This window comes from Nuphar pumila, chromosome 14 (genome assembly GCF_984573655.1).
Source record: "Nuphar pumila chromosome 14, dmNupPumi1.hap1.1, whole genome shotgun sequence".
Lineage (NCBI taxonomy): Eukaryota > Viridiplantae > Streptophyta > Magnoliopsida > Nymphaeales > Nymphaeaceae > Nuphar > Nuphar pumila.
In genome coordinates this window covers 4,438,605-4,459,546 of record NC_143262.1, presented here as the reverse complement: position 1 = coordinate 4,459,546, position 20,942 = coordinate 4,438,605, and the positions used below count along the sequence as shown (strand labels likewise).

At 37.4% G+C, this 20,942-nt stretch overlaps 2 protein-coding genes across 2 annotated transcripts; both read left to right on the top strand.

Annotated features, from left to right (window-relative positions):
* Nucleotides 1–328: 328 nt before the first annotated feature.
* LOC149816135 (protein TIFY 6B-like) lies at nt 329–4,920 on the top strand. The gene is made up of 7 exons (XM_089987094.1): nt 329–530; nt 2,134–2,330; nt 2,603–2,883; nt 2,968–3,070; nt 3,537–3,834; nt 4,098–4,158; nt 4,496–4,920. Exons 1-7 carry the CDS (start codon nt 365–367, stop codon nt 4,602–4,604), a joined length of 1,215 nt encoding a protein of 404 aa, XP_089843220.1. The 5' UTR covers nt 329–364; the 3' UTR covers nt 4,605–4,920.
* A 5,302-nt stretch (nt 4,921–10,222) lies between these two features.
* LOC149816134 (protein TRACHEARY ELEMENT DIFFERENTIATION-RELATED 6-like) lies at nt 10,223–19,656 on the top strand. Its single transcript, XM_089988049.1, has 3 exons — nt 10,223–10,756; nt 17,110–17,132; nt 19,611–19,656. Exons 1-3 carry the CDS (start codon nt 10,223–10,225, stop codon nt 19,654–19,656), a joined length of 603 nt encoding a protein of 200 aa, XP_089844175.1.
* The last annotated feature ends 1,286 nt before the right edge of the window (nt 19,657–20,942 follow it).

The window sequence follows — 20,942 nt, the reverse complement described above, 5'->3', positions numbered from 1 at the left end:
GGTGACGTGGCGGGCCCCGCGAGGTAGGGTTGAATGTGTTGGAAACAAGACTGTTTTTGGGGGAATGTGGGAGAAAGTTAGTGACATGGCGTTGACGGGAAGGTGACCGATTCGGTCGGTGGCTCCAATGCTCGTCGCAGAGATCCCGATCGGACGGCCCTGGTTCGTCGGGGCATTCAGTTAAAGGGAGGAGAAGAGTGGGCTGGTGGCCGACGACAACGTTGCTTTTGGCGAGGACGGTAACGAGGCCTGTTTTTTTTTGTTGTTGTTGTTTTTCTTTTTGGTGGGGTTTTATTTTTTTATAGTTTTTATTTTTATTTTTTATTTTGGGAGGGGGAGAGGAGGAGGAGGGTGGTAAAGGGGTATGGACAGGGATTTCCTTGGGGTGAAGGAGGCGAGAAGGGAGTCGGCGGCGGCGGTGGTGGTGGTGAAGGAGGAGGAGGAGGAGGAGGAGGAGGAGGAGGAGGAGGAGAGGGATCTCTGCAAATTCATGGTGAACGACTCGGTCCAAGGTCGCTCCAAGGACTCCCGTGAGTACTCTCTCTCTCTGGTGGGTGTTAATTTTCTTTTCGGTTTCCTCTCTCTCTCTCTCTCTGGTGGCCGCTAATTTTGTTGTCGATTTCTTCCTTCTTCTTCTTCTTCTTCTTCTTCCTTTCTCTCTCGTGCTAATTTACTTTTCGATTTCTTTTCTTCTCCCTCTCTCTCGCTCTGGTGGGTGCTAATTTTCTTTTCGATATTTTCTGCTTCTCTCTCTCTGGTGGGTGCTAACTTTCTTGTCGATTTCTTCTTCTTCTTCTCTCTCTCAATCTCCCTGGTGGGCGCTCATTTACTTTTCGATTTCTTCTTCTTCTTCTCCCTCTAGTGGGTGCTAATTTTCTTTTCGATATTTTCTGCTTCTTCTTCACTCCCTCTCTTTCTGGGCGGTTGTTTGTTTTTTCGAGAGTTTTGGAAGCTGGGAGCACGGGATTTGGGTTTTGTATATCTTTGCCGAGGACCTGAAGTTTCTATTAATAGGTTTTGTGGGATTTGGGTTTTGTATATGTTTGCTGGGGTTTCTATTAGTAGGCTTTGTGGGCGTTCGGTATTCTTTTTTGTTATTTTTGGTTATTTTCGAGTTTTATTGGAGTTGGGTTTCGGATTCTGTTCAGCAATTACATGATCCCGTGTGTGCGGAGTTTTCCTTGGATACGTTTTGTGGGTTTGGTGATTGTCACTGTTTTTGCTTGTTTCGGTGTATCTGATTGCTGGGTTTTGGATTTTGCTTGTAAATACATGCGACCGTATGAAGTTTTATGGGGTTGGTCTTGTGGGTATTCTGAAATTTTCATCATCTGTACGCAATTTTTTATATTTTGAAGTTAGTTTTGGATTTCACTCATCAATTGGTCCTTGTTGGAATGAATCTTATAGTGTTCTCAGTAACGGATTTGTAGGTGTTTTTTCTTTCTCTCTCTACTGCTCTTTTTTATACTTCTCTGCGAGTTTCTGGATGGTTTTGGATCTTTTTCATGGATTTAAATAGTTTTCTCCTAGGTTTTCGTTGATTGGTTTGTCAACATCGGAGTTGCATAATTTGTGTTTTCTTAGTTTCCTGGATTTTTTCTTCTTTGAGGTGGAAGATATATATCTGTTTTATCGACCACGAACACTCTTGAAGGGTTATATGGTTTGTTTTGCTAACATGTGAAGCTAGATTTTCTTTTTCTTACCCTTTTGAAGGACTTCTGTGTTCTGCTGTTTTCGATTATGGGTTTGTACTTTTATTTGCTCTTGACTAATTTAGAACCAGATCGTGGTCTGCTTCTTCTTGCCTTTATCTTTCATGATGATCAATTGCAATTTTGTGATCAGCAAGGTTAAAATCCATTGTCACGAACTGTGCATCCAGAGAGCTCTGGATCTTGTATTACTTGGGCTTAACTTGTTAGCTACATCCAGGATTATAGGGAATGTTTCACCTGTATACAACTTATTCCTATGCCATTGTTTAAAACGCATGCAAATTTGAATTGGCGGGTTTTTATCGGAAAAAGACTTAATAGGCGGGTAAGGGAATGATCGACTGAAAATAATGTTGATTTAGTTGCAGTTGAATTTGATTTATGCCTTCCGTTTTTTATTTTTCTCTTGCAGCATTCATGGGGAGCTCTGGACTTCAGTGGCCTTTCTTGAACAGACCACCGTTACAACAGTTCATGTCAATTAAGGGTGGTGTTCAGGAGGACAGGCCTAAGAAATATGTATATGATCTACTTGCTTCATCCAGGTTCCAACCCATTTCAACTGCAGATGCATTTGATGCTCATCATAGAGCTTCAACTGCAACTAAGGTCCGTCATGTAATAAATACAAGAATTTTTTGCATAGAATCTGTTTTGGCGGCCTGATAAACAGAGTTGGACTTGGCAATCCTCCTTGTCTCAACTTTGGGCCCTGGGTTGTAGGTTGGAGCAAGCATGCTTCTCCTGGGTCCCTGGCCATTCAGGTAGGTTTGGGGACTAACCAGTCTCAAATAGAATCCTATTCCTTAGTTGGATCATATTTTCTAAGCTTTATGTGCGATCTAACTTAGGCTTTTTATTGTAAATCTTTTTAATTTCAGAAAAGCTTCACACTGGAGGGGAGCCATTTTGGGCTGCCTTGTGCTACTTATCCTGTCCAAGCTATTGGTCAGGGAGCCTCTTATCAGCATTCACCGGAATTAAGGCCAAACCACTCCGTTTCAGCTTCAATGACCAGTCCTTATTGTAATCTCCGTGGTGTATCTGAAAACACATCTTCCAACAGTCTTGCATCGGTAAAGCCCTTTGGCGGGATACCTGTCACTACTCATCACTCTGTCTTGCCGGTCGTTGGTTCTGTTGGTGCACCTTTTACTTCTAGGTAATGGTGGAAGTCCATGTGTGATTCCTTTTTATCATGTATACACATCAAGAGCCCATGCTAATTACAATTTCCTTTCCTCAGGAGTGTCCATGGTGTCTCAGCAAAGCCTACTCCAGCAACTGCACAATTGACAATATTTTATGCAGGCTCAGTCAATGTATTTGACGATGTTCCTTTGGAGAAGGTAATTTCCTCCAATTCATCTTAGAACCTCCGATTTTGTTGACATACGGAATAATGGATTAGCATAGGCTGGATTTGCATTGTTGTCGTGTCATCTGTTGTCTCAGTTCAGTGCAATTTGGTGAGGTTATGTTGCTTTTTCAACCTTGATCCTTAGATTTTCTAAAAAGATCAGCTATCAGTATTGCATTATGTAGTTCTTCATAGAAAGATTATAGTAAAAGAAGTGTTCCAATTTTGGCAGAGTTGGACTAAAACCTTTCTATCAGGTTGAGTTGAGCTGATGCAGCGATCTGTTTGCTTGATGTTTTGCTAATTTTTAGCCCTTTTCCATGATTGTTGTAAATTCTAATTTCTTGTTTACTTTAGCTTCTCGCCGTAACAAGTGGCATTCTATGATAAATATGAGTAAAATTTATGGTTTGCTTAGGCTGATTTATAATCGGTAACTACCCAATTAACTGCAGGCTCAGGCGATCATGTTCTTGGCTGGAAATGGTTCTTCTACACCTGGGAATCCTCAGAATCCTAAGGTCCAAGTGCCGTGTGTGGCTGAAGCTGTTCACGATGGGTTTCGTGGAAACACAGTGGCATCAACTTGTTCCGGGCTTCCTAGCCCTGTTTCCGGAACTTCACAGTTGCAGCCATCGGGTGCTCAATCTGCTAGTGGATCTACAAGTAAAACCATGATCCCTTTAGCTCACAACACCCAACAAGAGCCTTCAAATATAACTTGGGCAACTGCTTCAAGTCTGGTTCCAGCAGGTTATTGTTTTTCCCTCTCGTGATTTTTGTTTTCAGTTCTCCCCGATTTAAAAGCAGTAACAGGCAAGGAGAATGTGAGTCTTTTTTGTTTAGAATTACCATTGTTTGAACCCATGTCTAAAGATCCTATGAACATTAATCACTAATTTCAGTGACTGGAACAAACATTGGCCTGTTTGTGTTGGCATGTAACTCCGGCGACCTGTGGACCGAGTCATTTGCTAAAGTCTGTTATGATGTTAACAATGCCTCTTTTGTATCAGGAGCCATACCTCAAGCACGGAAGGCCTCGCTGGCTCGGTTCTTGGAGAAACGCAAGGAGAGGTAATTGGCAAGTTGTTATCTGTACATTGTTTCATGTTATAGTAGGTGATATTGAGATGATAAAAAAAAAATGGTTAATTTGTATTAATTCATGGCTATTCTCTGTTCTTTTTTTTTCGATAAAGATGTGAGAAATACCAGTTAGCCTATGAAAATATCGGTTCTGCATCTCGAAATTCCTATGAAAATAGGGTTCTATTTTTTTTTTGAATTTTACATTAAACTTGTGAATTCTTGAAACCATTTTGTTGCTGTAATGGCATGTGGGATTATCTTCTCTTTTCCTCCTCTCTTCCTTCAACAATGGGAGCCTTAGTTCATGCTTCATTTTGTGCAGGGCATCAAGTGCAGCACCATATCTTAAGCAGTCAGAAGCTTGTAAGGAAAACGGTTGTGCCGGGCTCAGCACCAACTCGCTGCACCTGCACGCGAAGAAAGCTCGCTAGGAAGCGACGGTGCCAAACCGGTGTGGCACGTTATTCCTCCGAAAAATGAGATGGAGAATGGGAAGCAGCAGGTGAAGAAGTTGAGCCACTGCTGTTCGTAACTGTAAATACCTCTGGTCTTAGTAGTCTATGAACGTGCATTTGGTTATCGTCTATTTTTTTGGGTGGTCTTCCCTCTTTTTACCCCTTCTCTCCGCTAAATTTGTATCATGAGTATCGGTTTCATGGTATCAGAAATTTATATATCAATGGCCGCACAAGAACAGCTCGTTGCTATTTGTAATTTTTTTGCTAAGAGGAATATTAATGTTTTTTAAAGTTATTGCATTCGGAACAATTACATGCATCTCCTCTTTTGGTTGGATGAATCCGATTCGTAATAAAAAGGAAGAAATAAAGGGGCTACTCTTTTAATGGACCATGTTGTTTTCCCCCATGTGTTTGTGAAAATAAAAGTACTTTTAAATTCTGCCTTGGATGGTGGTTAAGAAGGGAAGGGAAGGCCCACACTTGTGGGGGAATCTGAAACATAGTGACAAACGTTAAAAACGGCAAAATCTTGGTAATAAAAAATTAAATTAAAAAATATTGTTTATAAGAAAATATTAATAAAAATTACTTAAAAATAAAAATACAGGGTTTTTCATGATAAATAGCTGTTTAAAACATAAATATCGTGTTTAAATCATGACATTTATGTTTTTTCATAAATCTTGCTAGAAATTGCCGTTTTAAACTTTTAGGCAAATTTTCACGATATTATCGCGAGATTTTCATAAATCTCACGATATTTGTCACTATGTCTCTGAAATAATATTACAAGGGGATAAGGTTGTGCGGATAGACAAACGGGATTTATGAGGAGCTTGGTATGTGTATGCATTAATTAGTAGCAATGACTTCTATTAAACAAAAGGTGTTCTATTGGCCACGAGAAAAATTAAGGCTACCGTGAATTCTTAAGAGTAAATTAAGCCCTTCACTGGCTTCCAAACAGTGTTGTTTTTTTTTTATTATTATTTTATTTCAACCTCATGTTGCTTCCTGACATGTTACCTTATTTTGCGCGAGCTATATAGACGCGTATCCAGGACGCAATCTTGTGTGGGGGCCACGTGGTTGCCCGTACATTACTGATTATTACACAATTGGTTGTCTTGTCACCATAGTTCCCCACTGTATATCAAGATTATTTTGGTGGTACAATTCCATTTCACGGCCCGTACTTACTATTTCACAATTGGGTGTCACTGTAGTTCCATTCAATGTTGTTAAAATCGGTTCAATGGGTGAATCGGTTTCTCAAAAAAAAAAAAAAACATTGAAGCGTTTGTCAATGGGTACTTTTCAGGATGACAAGTAGCATTAAAAAAATGTTAAAAAAATAACAATTAATGATTTAATTAAAATAATAATTAATAAATAACTATTAAATATCTAACTAAGCATTGAAATTAACAATTTTGGGATTAAATTAACATTAACTACCAATAATTTATAGAAAAATAAAACTAAGCTACTCAACTGAAATAAAAAAATTTAAAAAATTAACAATTTATTTTACCGATTAATCTATTCTACTATTAATTGAATAAAAACTAATCCATACAATTAAAATAATCAATAAAATAAATTAAATACTGAATAAACTAACCTAATACTAAAAATAGACAAAAAAGGAATAAGATCTAATTGATACAAATTAAAAAGATCTAAAAAGATTGCAAAAACCCTAATCAACTATTTTATTTTAATCTAAATAATTAATCTAATGAATACTGAAAATAAAGAACATATTCTAAATTAATTTCAAACCTAAACTAAATGAAATATAACATGAATAAGAGAAAACATTTAACTACATGTATCGATCCACTTAAAATAATATGATTGGGCACAAAAATCGAGAAAATCAGCTAAAACTAAATTAATCTATTTTATTATTATATTATTTTTCTTTTGCACTATATATAAACAAAATTCATCTAAACTATATACAACGATTAAACTATTCTATATGCAATGATGAAATACTATTCATGTATTCTACGAAATAAATAATAAAAAAAACTAATCTAAATAATAAACTATAAAGAGACAGGGGAGAAGAAGCAACCATCATGATTCGCCTTCGATGGAGGGGTTGAGAAGAAGAAACAATCTTTTCTCAAAGTTGCACGTGCCTTCGATGATGGGAACAAGAAGAATCGATGCCAAAAGAGATTAAAAGCAAGACGAGAACTAGGGAGAAAGAGGAAGAGAATAAGAAAAACCGGTTGAGAACGAGGAAGAGGAAGAGAAGAGATGGAGGAAGGAAGAGGTATACGTTTTTCTCAAGAGGGAGACACACCCTATGGCTAGGGATGGTAGTGGATCGGAGGACAACGGGGCCCCGCCCTGCCTCGCCTCGTTTGGACCGGGGATGAAGGGCATGAAACGGGGATGGAGGTGGGAATGAAAAGGTTAAAATCTATCCCCGTGCGGGGATGGAGGCGGGGATGGACTTACGCTTTTCCCCGTCCCCCTCCCAATCCTCGCCTAGCCCCGCCCACCCCGTCCCCAATCCTTTAAGGGATGACTATAAATTAAGGGGAAACTGGGCCCCGTCCCGCCTCACCCCCGTTTGAACCGGGGATGGAGGACATGAAACAGGGATGGAGGCGGGGTGGAGGTTAAAATCCATTCTCGTGCGGGGATGGAGGTTCGGATTTTGAAATGGGGCAGGGGTGGAGACCTTGTCCCCCGCCCCGGTCCACTGCCATCCCTACCTATGGTTGAAAAATTACTTTTTATATTGAAAACATTAGGTCAAAACTAAAATTTTTAAAAAGTCCAACTAAATTTCAAAAATTTTAAAAACTTCTCTTATCTAAAAACGTGTTTCATAAAAATAACTTCTAAACCAACTAGAATATTAAATAACAATTCCTAAACTAATTAAACTACCAATTAAAAAGTTCTAAACTAAACAAAATACTGAAAAATGTAAGGAAATGTTAAAAATGTGATTTTATCTTTATTTTGTGTTTCAAAGCAGTTTCTCAAAAATATTGATAAGAATAAGTTTTTAATGCAATTTTTTGATGAATTATGCATAGAATAGTATGAATAAAATACATAAATTATGCATGATCAGTAAGAACCGACTTTTGGATCACCAAAATCTGACCTATATGCAAGTTTTTTTGGTGATCCAAAATGAATGGTATTGAAGGTACTAGTTTTTTTTGCTAAGAAAAACATATTTTTTTTTTATCAAAAAAACATGATCTAAGAGTCGATTCCCACTAAATCGAGCATGCTAAATACATCTAACGATCCATATCTATCATAAAACACTTAAAACCTATAGGGCAGAATGAGAAATGTGACCTAATATGTTCAATTCTCACACACACACACACACACACACATATATATATATATATATATATATATATATATATATATATATATATATATATATATATATACTCCAAAAGTCGATTCCCACTAAATTGAGCATGCTAAACACATCTAACGGTTCATATCTATCATAAAACACTTAAAACCTGAACAAAGCATGCAGAACGAGAAATGAGGCCTAATATATTCAGTTCTCTCTCTTATATATATATATATATATATACCAAGAGTCTCTTCCCACTAAATCGAGCATGCTAAGCACATTTAACGGTTCAGATCTATCATAAAACACTTAAAATCTATGGGGCAAAATGAGAAATGCGGCCAAATATGTTCAGTTCACATACCGTTAGATGTGTTTAGCATGCTCGATTTAGTGGGAATCGACTCTTGGATCATGTTTTTCGATGAAAAACCATATTTTTTTTGGGCTAAAAAAAACGGGTACCTTCATAGCCATTGATTTTGGATCACTAAAAAAACCTATATACATGTCATATTCCGGAGATCCAAAAGTTGGTTTCCACTAAAGAAAACCTATAGAAACGTGAGAAAAAATACTTAAAACTATAATTTTTGAAGGGGCCTAGCGAGACCTAACAAAAAAGGGGACCTAAGGAACACATTGTTCTCTATATCAGATGGCTGTATTTGGAAGATATTAACACCCTACCACGTGGCGCACTTCCAAACAGTTAAAATCCCTTGCTACTTTCTTAGTGCATCAGGGATCCAAAATACATCTTAAATAAACTCACTAGCTAGGGAAACAGGGCTCTTGTGGGCACATCTCAACCTCTTATAGTGTGTGTATTGTTGACATTCTCCCAGCTCCACAGAAAACCATGCAGCTTGACCTGGGTCTTATGGGCTCATCCTGTATGAGGTATAGATCATGTGGTCGACCAAATGACTCAATTTATGCCACTCGGATCTAACATGAACAGGAATTACTCTATGTCACAGGGACACGCCATTTTGGCTGTGTCCCGGGTGACACACAGACACACGGATTCTGAGACTGACACGTACAGTCCTTATTTTAGTATTTTGAACAATTTTTATTACTTTTTAATTTTATTTTAATAAAAAGTTATTTCTAATGCTAAAATATTCAAAAAATAGTTTTTTATTTATTAAAATTTTTAAAAATATATCCTCCTGTCCCATTTTTTGAAAAAAAAATTAAACTTTTGAGTCGAACCCGAATCCCATGTCTTAAGTCCATGAATCATTGTGTCATAGGAATTACTCTCACGTTCACATGACAAAGTTGCTTCATCTTAGTTTGGGGTGTCAACAGGTTGAGTTTACTCGGACCTGACCCAGACCAAATTAGGGTCGAGTATGGTGACAAATAAGAAGACCTGATTAATACCCGGGTCTGCATCCAAAGGCCCGATTAATACATGAACCTGAGTACAGTTTGTGAAATTTTATATCAAACCTGGGCCCGACCTGACTTTTGATTAATATCGACATTTTTTTAATGTAAAAATGATAAAAGAATATTATTTTACTGGGTATGGTCCGGATCTGGTTCATGTAGTTCTTATCGGGTTTAGGTATGATTTCTCTTATGATAGACTGGATTAGACTCGGATCCAGACCTGATACGATACCTACTAATCTGGTCTAAATCTGGTTCCATCTGAATCCGAACCAAACCCGACCCATTGACAACCCTAATCTTAGTACATGGACTCATATTTGAGAGCTTCATCTTAGTGCAAACAGTGGGGCCCACCAAAAAGCACTGATGTCATCATTAACAAAGATGTGCCGTCATGGAATGGACAGATTGGAAAAACACAAGACACTTGTGTTTTGGCATATCATACAAGTCAATATTTTGATTGCTCCCTGATGTCCGCAGAAGCTTTAATTCAAACGAGTGAGAATCATCTTGTAGTTTTTTGGAATCTTTGTTTGTAAGACCAAATACCAACTGCTTAATGTATTTAATTGCCTATCGATAACAAAGTTATGATTTTGTATTCTTTTACTTGTTATTACTTGCCCAGGCCCCTAAGCAAACAGTTAAAAACCCTAAGAAGTGCATTACAATGCAACCAATGACACCCCCATCAAAATCTTGCCATGTGAGTCAAGATTCAAACCTCAAACAAATATTCTAGTAGAATCCATGTATAAATATCCCCTCCTTGCAGATGCTTCTCTCATCACACTGAAATACTCATTCCTTCTTCACCATGGCTCTCTTCCAACCTTACCATTTCCCCACTTTCTCTCCACCACTAACTCCTCTTTTTCCACCTCCACAGGTACCACTACCTCATGGCTACACTCAACCACCTCCATACTCACCCGCATCAAAAGCACCACCACCACCAAGTCATGTTTTTCCACCACCACCATCTCATTTCCTCCCACCACTACCAACTCATGCCTTTCCACCACCCCCACCACCATCTCATGCCTTCCCACCACCATCTCATTTCCTCTCACCACCACCACCTTCACCTACTCCTGCACACAATTCCACTGTCATAATAGTGGTGTTTGTGTCGTTGGGAGGGCTCTTCTTCCTTGCATTCCTGTCTCTTGCTCTCTGCTGCTTCATTAAAAAGAGGAAGAAGAAGGTGGAGAAGTCGGAGATAATTAGCTTGGAGGAGCACTTCAGGATCCAGGAGGCTGTAGTACCTGGCCACCATGGCGAGGAAACTGTTGTGTTATCCATGGAGGAGGTCAACAAGATTGAAGAGAAAATAAAGAAGGATGAGAAAGTTTGTGAAACTAGTGAAGGGTCGATCAGCACACATAGGGAGCCTTCTTCTTTTTCTTCCTCTTCTTCTTCACGTAATCATGGTCTGCTTCATCTTCAGCACAAGGGTTGATTAGATTCTTAAAAAAAAGGAACTCGTGGATGCCAATAATCTCGTACCCTCTACTGTTTGAGGTATTGCTCCTTATTTGTAATAAGAAACATAAAGTGTTTCTATGACTTGCCATTCTTTGGAAGTGTATTCCTTCATTTAATTTGTCATGCACATAAATCTTTTATTTTTTTTTAAGGAAATCATGCACATAAATCAGACTTCAAAAGTGTGCAGTCGAGCCATCTATTAAGGAAATCTTCTATTTTTTTTTTCTATGTTTGAAAAAAAGGAAAAAAAAAATTATCAATATTAATCTAGTTGGTTTGTCCTATGTGATCCAATGTGGAGCTGAACATGCATAGGTGCAACGTAGATGCAACTTTTGGGGACCAGAATTTCCCCAAGGGACAGTCATGCTAATTGTTGACCAGCTTGCTCATCAACATGCTTGAGGCTCTGAGATGGTCCATACAAAGCACCACCAAACTGCAAATGTTATTTCAAGGTGTTGATTGTTAATTATTAATTAAGGTTTGAAATTGGGAATTAATACCCGATATATCTCTTTTGCAACAATTGCTAGTTATAACTAGCAATTGAATTGGCAGTTGGTGCAAGTAGCTTGACTTCAAATAAAACCAAGATGGTCTATCATGAATGATTTATATAAGTTTTGATTAATATAGAACAAGATTGATCCATAATCCTTTGGAGAATGACAGGCAATTTATTTAAAGGAAATGAAAGTGCCAACTCGTAATACCAACTCTGAAAAACTTTCAGATTCCTATGATAACCTAACAGTTTAAAAATATCCAGAAATATATAGAAAATTTTCACTTTGGCTAAAGTTGATAAAATTGACCACCTATGATCTCGTGACTGTTAGTTGATATAACCGATTTTCTTATGCACATAAGGGGTGAACGTGGCTGGGAGTGACATCAAGGGCTTCTGTTTTCATGTTCAGAAATTTTGAAATGTTTGTTCTTCACGAGTTAGCTTAGGCTGTTTTTTTATTTTTATTTTTACTTGGAGAAACGGTTCCAAGATCAGAGACATAGCCGTGCTGGCTACACCTGCTGTCCTTACGGTCGCTGTCCTGGAGCATAAAACTCTGTTTGCATTGCAGGACAAATGCAGCATCGATAGGACACGCGCCGTTTGTTCTGAACTCACCAGGCCACGTCCCACATGGCAACGTTGAAAACACACCACACAGGATTCAACACGTCCTGTCCAATGCATGTTGTCGGTGCATATCAAAGGTAGCACAACACTGCATTGCCCCCGAACCGAGCCAGGAATCTAAATTAGGGTGGGCACAAGTAAGGGTGTCAATAAGCCGGGTTTGACCTGAACCCAACCCGTACTAAACCCAGGTGACAAAGAAGGTCTGATTAGAAGTCTAAAACATTTACATAAAAAATGACATGATATTTGGTGGTTGTGCTTTAGTTTGCACAGGTAAAGTACTAGCATAAGTTCAAAGATTCGGGACATTTTAAGCGGTGATGTATTTTCTTTTTAAACATATGGTCTTTGCTGGTCTTTATCATTTTTGAGTTTTAGTCAAGATTTTTCTACCTTTTCTCTAAATTATGATTCTAAACTATTCTAAAGGGAAACCTTTTTTTTTTTACAGTCAGCCATTCTGGGCTTGGACGCTTGTGATTGCCGAAGCCAGCGAAAGGAGTTGGGAAATCCTTTTCCATTCTCTCCATTGAAAAATATTATTAGGAAATATTTGGTTTGCTTTGTCCTAATAGGTACCATTTTGTTATAAAGATGAGGAAACAAATGATCAGTTGTTTTTTCTTTTTTAATAATAAATTTTTTCTCTCAATAAAAAAAAAAAGAAAGTCACTTGTTTTTCAAGTGCTGCTTTCTACAGCACAGTTTCGGGCATTTTCTGAATAAGAGGTGTGCACACTTTTTGGGCCAGGGTGGGCACTGCTCACCCAGGCCTAAACCTCCCTGTTTGGGCTTTTCAGGTCAGGGTGGCACACTTTTCGGGCCAGAGTGAGCATTGGTCACCCAGGCCTAAACCTCTCTGTTGGGGTTTTTCAGGTCAGGGTGGGCACATGCCCACCCTAGTCCCAACGTGCCTCCACGCCTGCCACCCTGCATGTCGTTTGTCGTGTGATGCAAGTTGCAACCATACCCTAATAGCTTAACATGTCTTTTGATGATAAGTGTAGAAAGAGATCACCAACGGAGGCTCCGCTTGTCTGGCAGGAGCAGTTATTGCACGTCACCCTGTGTTGGGACGTTGCAAGTTCGGACCCCAATGGTATATGGTTCTATAACTGGTAGGGGTCTGCCTAACCCCAGCTTTCCCTGTCAAAAAAAGTTTAGAAAAGAGATCACACTTTTGCCTGCATGTGATAAACATTAAATAATAAAAAGAAGAAGAACAGTAGCCATCATATGAACAAATTTTTTCAGAATATTTTATTTGATCTTTTTCACCCAATGTACAACCAAAAATACACTTATATACAATCTTCACATTTTCTGCAGTATCTTAGATGACAGAATCAAATGGCGATTTGAGTTCGTTTATCCAGAGTGTTGCAGCTGTTATTCAACTTGTAACGGCAACATTGTTGCCATTTTAACACTCCTCCTCAATCTGGAGCATACAGATCTCGTATGCCCAGATTGGCAATCATTTGCAGAAATCTATCTTTTTCCAAGGGCTTTGTAAATATGTCAGCTAACTGACAACTAGTATGCACGTATGCAGTTTAATTCTTCCTTGAAGAATTCCGTTGTGAACCATATGACAGTCGATGTCTATATGTTTTTTGTTTGCTCATGAAAAATAGGATTTGCAGCAATATGTAAGGTTGCTTGATTATCCCAGTTTAGCTCAGCTGAAAGTAAATGTTGAATTGATAAGTTTATCAAGTGATAACGCAGCCAAGCAAGCTCACATGTTGTATTTGCCATGGAGCGGTATTCCGCCTCAGCTGAAGAGCATGAGATCGTGTTCTTCTTTTTTGTTTTCCATGCAATTAAGTTTGAACCCAAGAAGATACAATAACCAGTTATCGATTTCCTTGTGTCTGGACACACAGCCCCGTCTGCATCACAAAATGCCCTTAGTTGGAGTGAGGATGAAGAGGACATAAAAATCCCTTGACCTGGATTGCCCTTTAAATACCGAACAACTCTTAGTGCTGCCTTCAAATGATGTTCATGTGGAGCTTGCATATATCTGCTTAATATATTGACAGCAAATGAGATATCAGGACGTGTTACAGTGAGATAGATTAGACGTCAAATAAGCCGACGATATGTAGATGGGTCGACAAGAGGATCTCCTTCATTGATTTGATGATGAAAGTGTTGCTCTATTGGAGTATGAACTGGTTTTGCAGTTGTGAGGCATGTTTCATCAAGGATTTTCAGAGCATATTTTCTTTGCGATAAGTATATTCCATTCCTTGATCGAGCAACTTTAATGCCAAGAAAAAAAATCAGGTTTTTCAAGTCCATGTGAAATTGCTTATGCAAGTAATTTTTGACATGATTGATTTATGTTGCACTATCACTTGCCAATATCAAATCATCTACATATGCTAGAAGTGCTATGAAGTGGCTGTTCTTTTGACAAGTAAACAAGGAATAGTCAGTTGTAGATTGTTGAAATCCAAACTTGAAAAGCGCCTTTGAAAAATTTTCAAACCAATTTCTAGTAGCCTGTTTGAGACCATAAAGAGATTTTTGTAATTTACATACCAAGTTCTCCCCCTGTTTTTGGTATCTCTCCCGCAAGGTCATGTAGACATCTTCATGAAGATCTTCATGCAGAAATGCATTGTGGACGTCCATTTGTTCAAGAACCCAATTCTTTGTTGCAGCTATAGATAGAAGACATCGAACAATGGTCAATTTTGCTACGGTAGTGAAGGTTTCATGGTAGTCTATACCTTCCTCTTGAGCATAGCCCTTAATGACTAATCGAGATTTATATCTTTCAATAGATCCATCTGACCTATATTTGATTTTGAAGACCCACTTATTTTCAATAACCTTAGCATCTTTAGGCAATTGAGTTATAGTCCATGTGTCATTTGCTTCAAGAGCTTGAAGTTCTGATTGCATGGCTTCTCGCCAATGAGAGCTTAGGATGGCTTGATTATATGAAGTAGGTTCAGACTCATGAGAGATTGATACAAGAAAAAATGTATGAGATAGAGAGAATTTTTCAAATGAAACAAAATTTGATAAGGGATACCTTGTACCTTGCTTTGATGTAGACGTTGGTTGAAATGAAGAACGTATGGCTCCACAATAAAAGTCTTTTAACAACACTGACGGTTTTCTGATTCTTTTAGATTTTCGTGTAAGTTGAGGGGAATCGATGGTGTTTGATGGGGTATCCAAAATTGATTCTTGAGGTTGTGTTTCTTGTGGTTCTGAATCTTGGTTTTGATTCAGAATATGGTGTTGGTCATCAGAGTTCAAGGCTTGATTTTCGCAAGGCTCCAAAGGATTTAGAGCATCCTCAGTTTCATTTGACACAATAGGCAAGATAGGATCCGAATGAGACTCATGTAAATTTTGAAATGGAGAAACATTTTCATGAAATATAACATCACAACTCGTGAAGAATTCTTGTTTTTCCAAATTATATACTTTATATGCCTTCTGACCATAAGCATATCCAAAAAATACGCATTTTCTAGCATGAGAGTCAAATTTGGTTTTGTGTTGATTATAGTTGGTGGCAAAACATAGGCAACCAAAAACCTTAAGATGAAGATAAGATGGTTATTTTTTGTTTAAACATTCAAAAGGAGTTTTTCCTTTTAACTTGAGTGTAGGGGTCCGATTTATTAAATATGCAGCAGTTAGTACACACTCACCCCAAAATTTTAACGGTAAGTTAGCTTAGAAGCGTAAGGCTCTAGCAACTTCAAGGAGGTGTCTATGTTTTCGTTTCACAACTCTATTTTGTTGTAAAGTACCAACACAACTATGTTGATGAACTACCCCATGATTGATAAAAAAATTTTGCATTTCAATGAAAAAATATTCAGATCCATTATCGGTTCTAATGTTTATGATTTTTTACTAATATTGAGTATCAATAAAAGAAAAAAAAATTGTAATAGAAATCGAGTTTCAAACTTATGTCTCATTAAAAATACTCATGCATACCTGGAAGAATCATCAACAATAGTAAGGAAATAACGTGCTCCTATTAGAGAAGTTTGAGAATAAATTCCCCATATATCACTATGGACAAGTTCAAAACGGGTTTTACTTGAAATTTCACTCAAAGGAAAAGGAACTCGAGTTTGTTTAGCACGAGGACAAATTTCACATAAATCTTTGTTATTCATGGAAATGTTTGAATCATAATCACATAAAAGTCTCATTCTTTCATCGGACAGATGGCCAAAGCGATAGTGCCAAATTTCTTGATTCTGATGAGTGACGAGGCTGGTGGGAATGTCAGGTTGAACTTTCAAACAGTATAAGCCATTGTGTTCTTCACCCGCTCCAATCGTTGTCATTGTAGCAATATCCTGAATGACACAAGAAGTTGGGAAAAAGTTATTGAACAATTTAGGTCCTTGGTCATTTTGCTAAAAGAAATTAAATTGAATTGGAAGGAAAGTATACAAAGAACACGATTAAGTATAAGATTTGTATCTACTTTGGCTGATCCAATATGAGTAACAGGCGATAAATTTTCAGTTGGTAATCGAACAGGTAAACTTGCTTTGGACAAAATATTTGACAAAGAAAAAACAGACTTTACCATGTGCTCACTAGCTCCAGAGTCTAAGACCCATTGAGAACTAGGTGAGTTATGGGACAAACTTGCGGTATTGGCAGTAGGAGATGCATGTATGATGAGAGCCATTATCTAATTGTATTCTTCAAGAGTAAATGAAGGAATGCCAACAATGGGAGTTATATCTCTTTTGTCGTTTGATGCCTTAGCTGATTGATCAATAGATGAATCTTGAACTGAATTTGTTGTAGGAGCATATGCCTTTTGTGAGAAACATCTATTTTTATTTTGAAATCCATGGAGACGATAGCATTTCTCTTTCACATGACCCGGCTTGTGACAATAGGAGCATAGAGTTTTATAATTGTTGCGAACAGATCTTTCTTTAGGAAACCAAAAGTTACTAGAGACCTGATAATTTGCAGCAAGAGTCACTCGATCCGAACTTGAAGTAGGTCCTATTCTCGCCTCTCTTTGCTTTTCTTCCTGGAGCACCAGTGAATAGGATTTAAAGATGGACGGTAAAGGGTCCATAAGAAGAATTTGACCTCTTATATTGTTGTAGGAATCGTTCAGTCCCATAAGAAACAGAATAACTCTTTCTCTTTGTTGTTGAGATACTATTTCTCTCATGACTCCACAGTTACAAGCAGGCATGGAACAATATGAATTCAGCTCATCCCACATAGCTTTGAGTTTTGTAAAATAGATAACAACTGAATCGGTTTCTTGCTGAAGGCGAGAAATCACATACTGAATTTGATAACTACGTGGTGCCAAGCTTTGGGGAAAACGATCTTTAAGATTGTCCCAAACTTCTTTTGTAGTAGTAGCATATATCACACTACTTGCAAGCTCACGAGTCAAAGAATTTAAAAGCCATAAAAGGACCATATGATTGCATCATATCCATAAAGCATAATTGTATGAATCAGAATTAGGCTTACAGACAGATCCATCTATGAAGCCATGTTTATTTTTGGCACTAAGGGCTATTAACATAGCCTACTCCATGTAGCATAATTTTCACCATCGAGCTGTTGAGTAACAAGTGATGCTTCAGGGGTTGTTCGAATGATGAATAAAGAAAGGACTTGAAGTGTTACCTTCATTGTTAGATGTTACAGAATTTTGAACAGCGAGAATCATATTGTTGTATGTGATATTTTGGTTGAAGTGAGCTCTGATACCAGGATAAACATAAAAAAATAAAAGGAAGAAGAACAATAGCCTTCATATGAAGAAAGTTTTTCAGAATATTTTATTTGATCTTTTTCACCCAATGTACAACAAAAAATACACTTATATATAATTTCTGATGATAAAATAGAAGAAGATAAAAATACAACTGAAAATATATACGAGAATATTAGCTCCACGATATCAGCTCACCAAATCGGCAAGAATATCAGCTCAAGAATGTCAACCCCATGATATCAGCATCTTCACTCCACAAAATCAGCATAGTTACATAACAGTAACACAATCTCAGTTGAATCTCTATATTTTTTTGCAGTATCTTAGATGACAGAATCAAATGACGATTTGAGTTTATTTGTCCAGAGTGTTGCAGCTGTTATTCAACCTGTAACGACAACATTGTTACCATTTCAACATTTTAACATGTGTATAGAAGCAAATCCAATGACTAGGTTGAGTACTTTTTCTTTTTTGTAAGGAAAGCTGGGGTTTGGCAGACTCCCCACTAGTTACACAACATACCATTGGGTTTTGAACTTGCAACGTCCAAACACATGGTGACGTGCACTAACAGCTCCTACCAAACAAGCGGAGCCCCCAATGGGTCTGGGCCAAGTACTTAACAAGGTAGTTGGCATGAAAAATCAATTTTTGTCATTAATGCAATGACTTTCACTGCTTCATGCCATAGGGCGATTTTCTGTATTCTTTGTTAAGTATAATCGGTCTAATCATTAGATCTACTCTTCTCATGAAAACATCCTCTAATTAGGTTTTCTTAATTGTTCCTTGTCATTACCACTCTTTGACTATTGATTTTTTCATTTATTCATGACCTTGTCTTCTTCTTTAATATCCAAGTGTGCTAACTTTAATAAGGTTTCATGCCCAGCATAAATATGCAAATTTATCAGCTTCATCCAGGATATGACTAGTGTGCAAATTTTTTTTTTAATTTATAACTCAAAAAAAATACACCTGACATGAAGACATGGTCACACTGGCTCAGCCTGCCATACCTACAGTCATCATGCCAATGGTGTAAAACTACGAGGCTAGGACCCCACCCTTGGGATGAAGGTTTCTTTTACCGTGTAGAACAATTTGAGCATGGAGAGAGAAAGAGAGACTAATCAACAACTTAAACATAGAATTTTAGTCACTTTTTTTCACTAAACTAAGATCAAGTCATTGAGTTTAGGATCCAAGTCTTTGAAGCATATGTTAATAAAGTAGTCAGTTAAATGTAATAACTGAAATGTTAGGTTCTGATAAGTCATGCTTTCTGTAAGATTTTTTTCCAACCTGATGTGTTATTCTCGACATAGTGGCAAAATTTATGTCTAGGATGTGGAGAATTTTTTCCTAAATAAACTTTTGTATCTATACAATTTTCAATCATACCTACTATGGTTTTTTTTTTGAAAGGCAAGCTGGGGTTAGGCAAACCCTCACCAGTTATTCAAACATACCATTGGGTTTTGAACCTGCAACGTCCCACCAAAAGGGAAAGTGCACTGACAACTCCGACCAATCATACGGAGCACCCGTTGGGGTCATACCTCCTATGTTGGTCATATGCAAACTATACCTTTTCTTTGAAAAAAATTCTCATTTTCATGCCCTTGATTCTGGCCAGTTTGTTTCAACTTACATAGAGAATGGTCTATTTTCGAATGGACATGGGCATTTTTTTCTCACTTCAACTGAGCAAACACTTTTAGTGGGTTGAGTTTTGATCTAGTTCCAAACTAAACCCAGTTCTTATTATCGGATCTAGATAATAAATCTCTCAATATGGGTCAGATTTGGAACAAATGTGGTCAGTCAGACCAGGGTTATAATCAGGTAAATAAATAGGGCTCAGACTAGGTTTTTAAAAAAAAGATAACGCTTTGTTGCCACCCCACTTTACTTTAGGTCAGCTACAGTAAAGTGGGGTGGGGTTTATGGCAGGGGCAGGTTATATGTCCCCCCCCCCCGCAACACGCATTGTAGCTACAATGCGTTTTGGGGGTCCTGACTGAGTGTCGCGTGGTAATCAGTCGAATGTACGGGACCCATACATCATTGTACACCTGCAGGTCAGGTTAAGAATCAGTGGCTTATAATAATAAAAAATCAACTTTTGAAAATTGTTTTTATATTTGAAAAAAAATCCACGATGTCAGATTGGGTCAACTGGCCTTTTGAGTCTTGATAAGAGGTTTGAAATCGAGAGGGGCAACAAATATTTTTTCTTAAAAAATAACATTTTGTAGCTTATCATGATAAATTTTCTTGCCAAGATTTTTCTGAGTAATGTATAGCTTCCAGATTATTTATCTTCCATATCGTGCAAGACATCTTTAAAAAACATACTTGTATGTGTTTATCATTGTTTATTCACTAAAAATCCTGTTTTGGACTGAATCAATTTAACGATAATTCTTAATTTTTAGTCAAGTTTTAAAGAAAAGGGAAGTAAGAAAAGAAAAGAATACACACAAGTTAATGTGGTTCGGTTCCAAACTCAGAACCTACGTCCACAGTTTATCAATATTTTTCACTCAACTTTCATTCAACACATAAGGTGATTTTATACAAGGCCTTTTGACCATATGTTGATCCTTAGAAGGATTTGCTTGAACAACCTTCCTCATTATTGTTTATTCTTTCCTTTACATTTTTGTTAAGATAATATCCAGATTTCTCATTATTCCTTATTCTTTCCTTTACATTTTTGTTAAGATAATATCCAGATTTCTCATTATTCCTTATTCTTTCCTTTACAACTTTGTTAGGACAATCTCTAGCAGAATTATCGCATTCTAGCTCATGATGATTATCGTTGCTATCATTTGGAGTCGGTTTCTCATTTCTTTTATACGACTCTATCTCTTTAAGTTTTTTATACAATATAAACAAATTTTTTTGTTGAGCTAAAAACACATCTAAATATGAAAAATGTTTAAACTAATATATATTTTCTACTAAATTAGGAATTGAGTGAATGCATTCCATCTATTTTCTAAAGAAGTCGGGACAGTCTGAGAGTGAAATAATCCAAAAGCTACATATTTTTCTAAGAACAAGTTTTGCAACTCTGGTTCACCCAAACAAGGATCACTATGGGAAACCAGGTCATTGACTCGACAA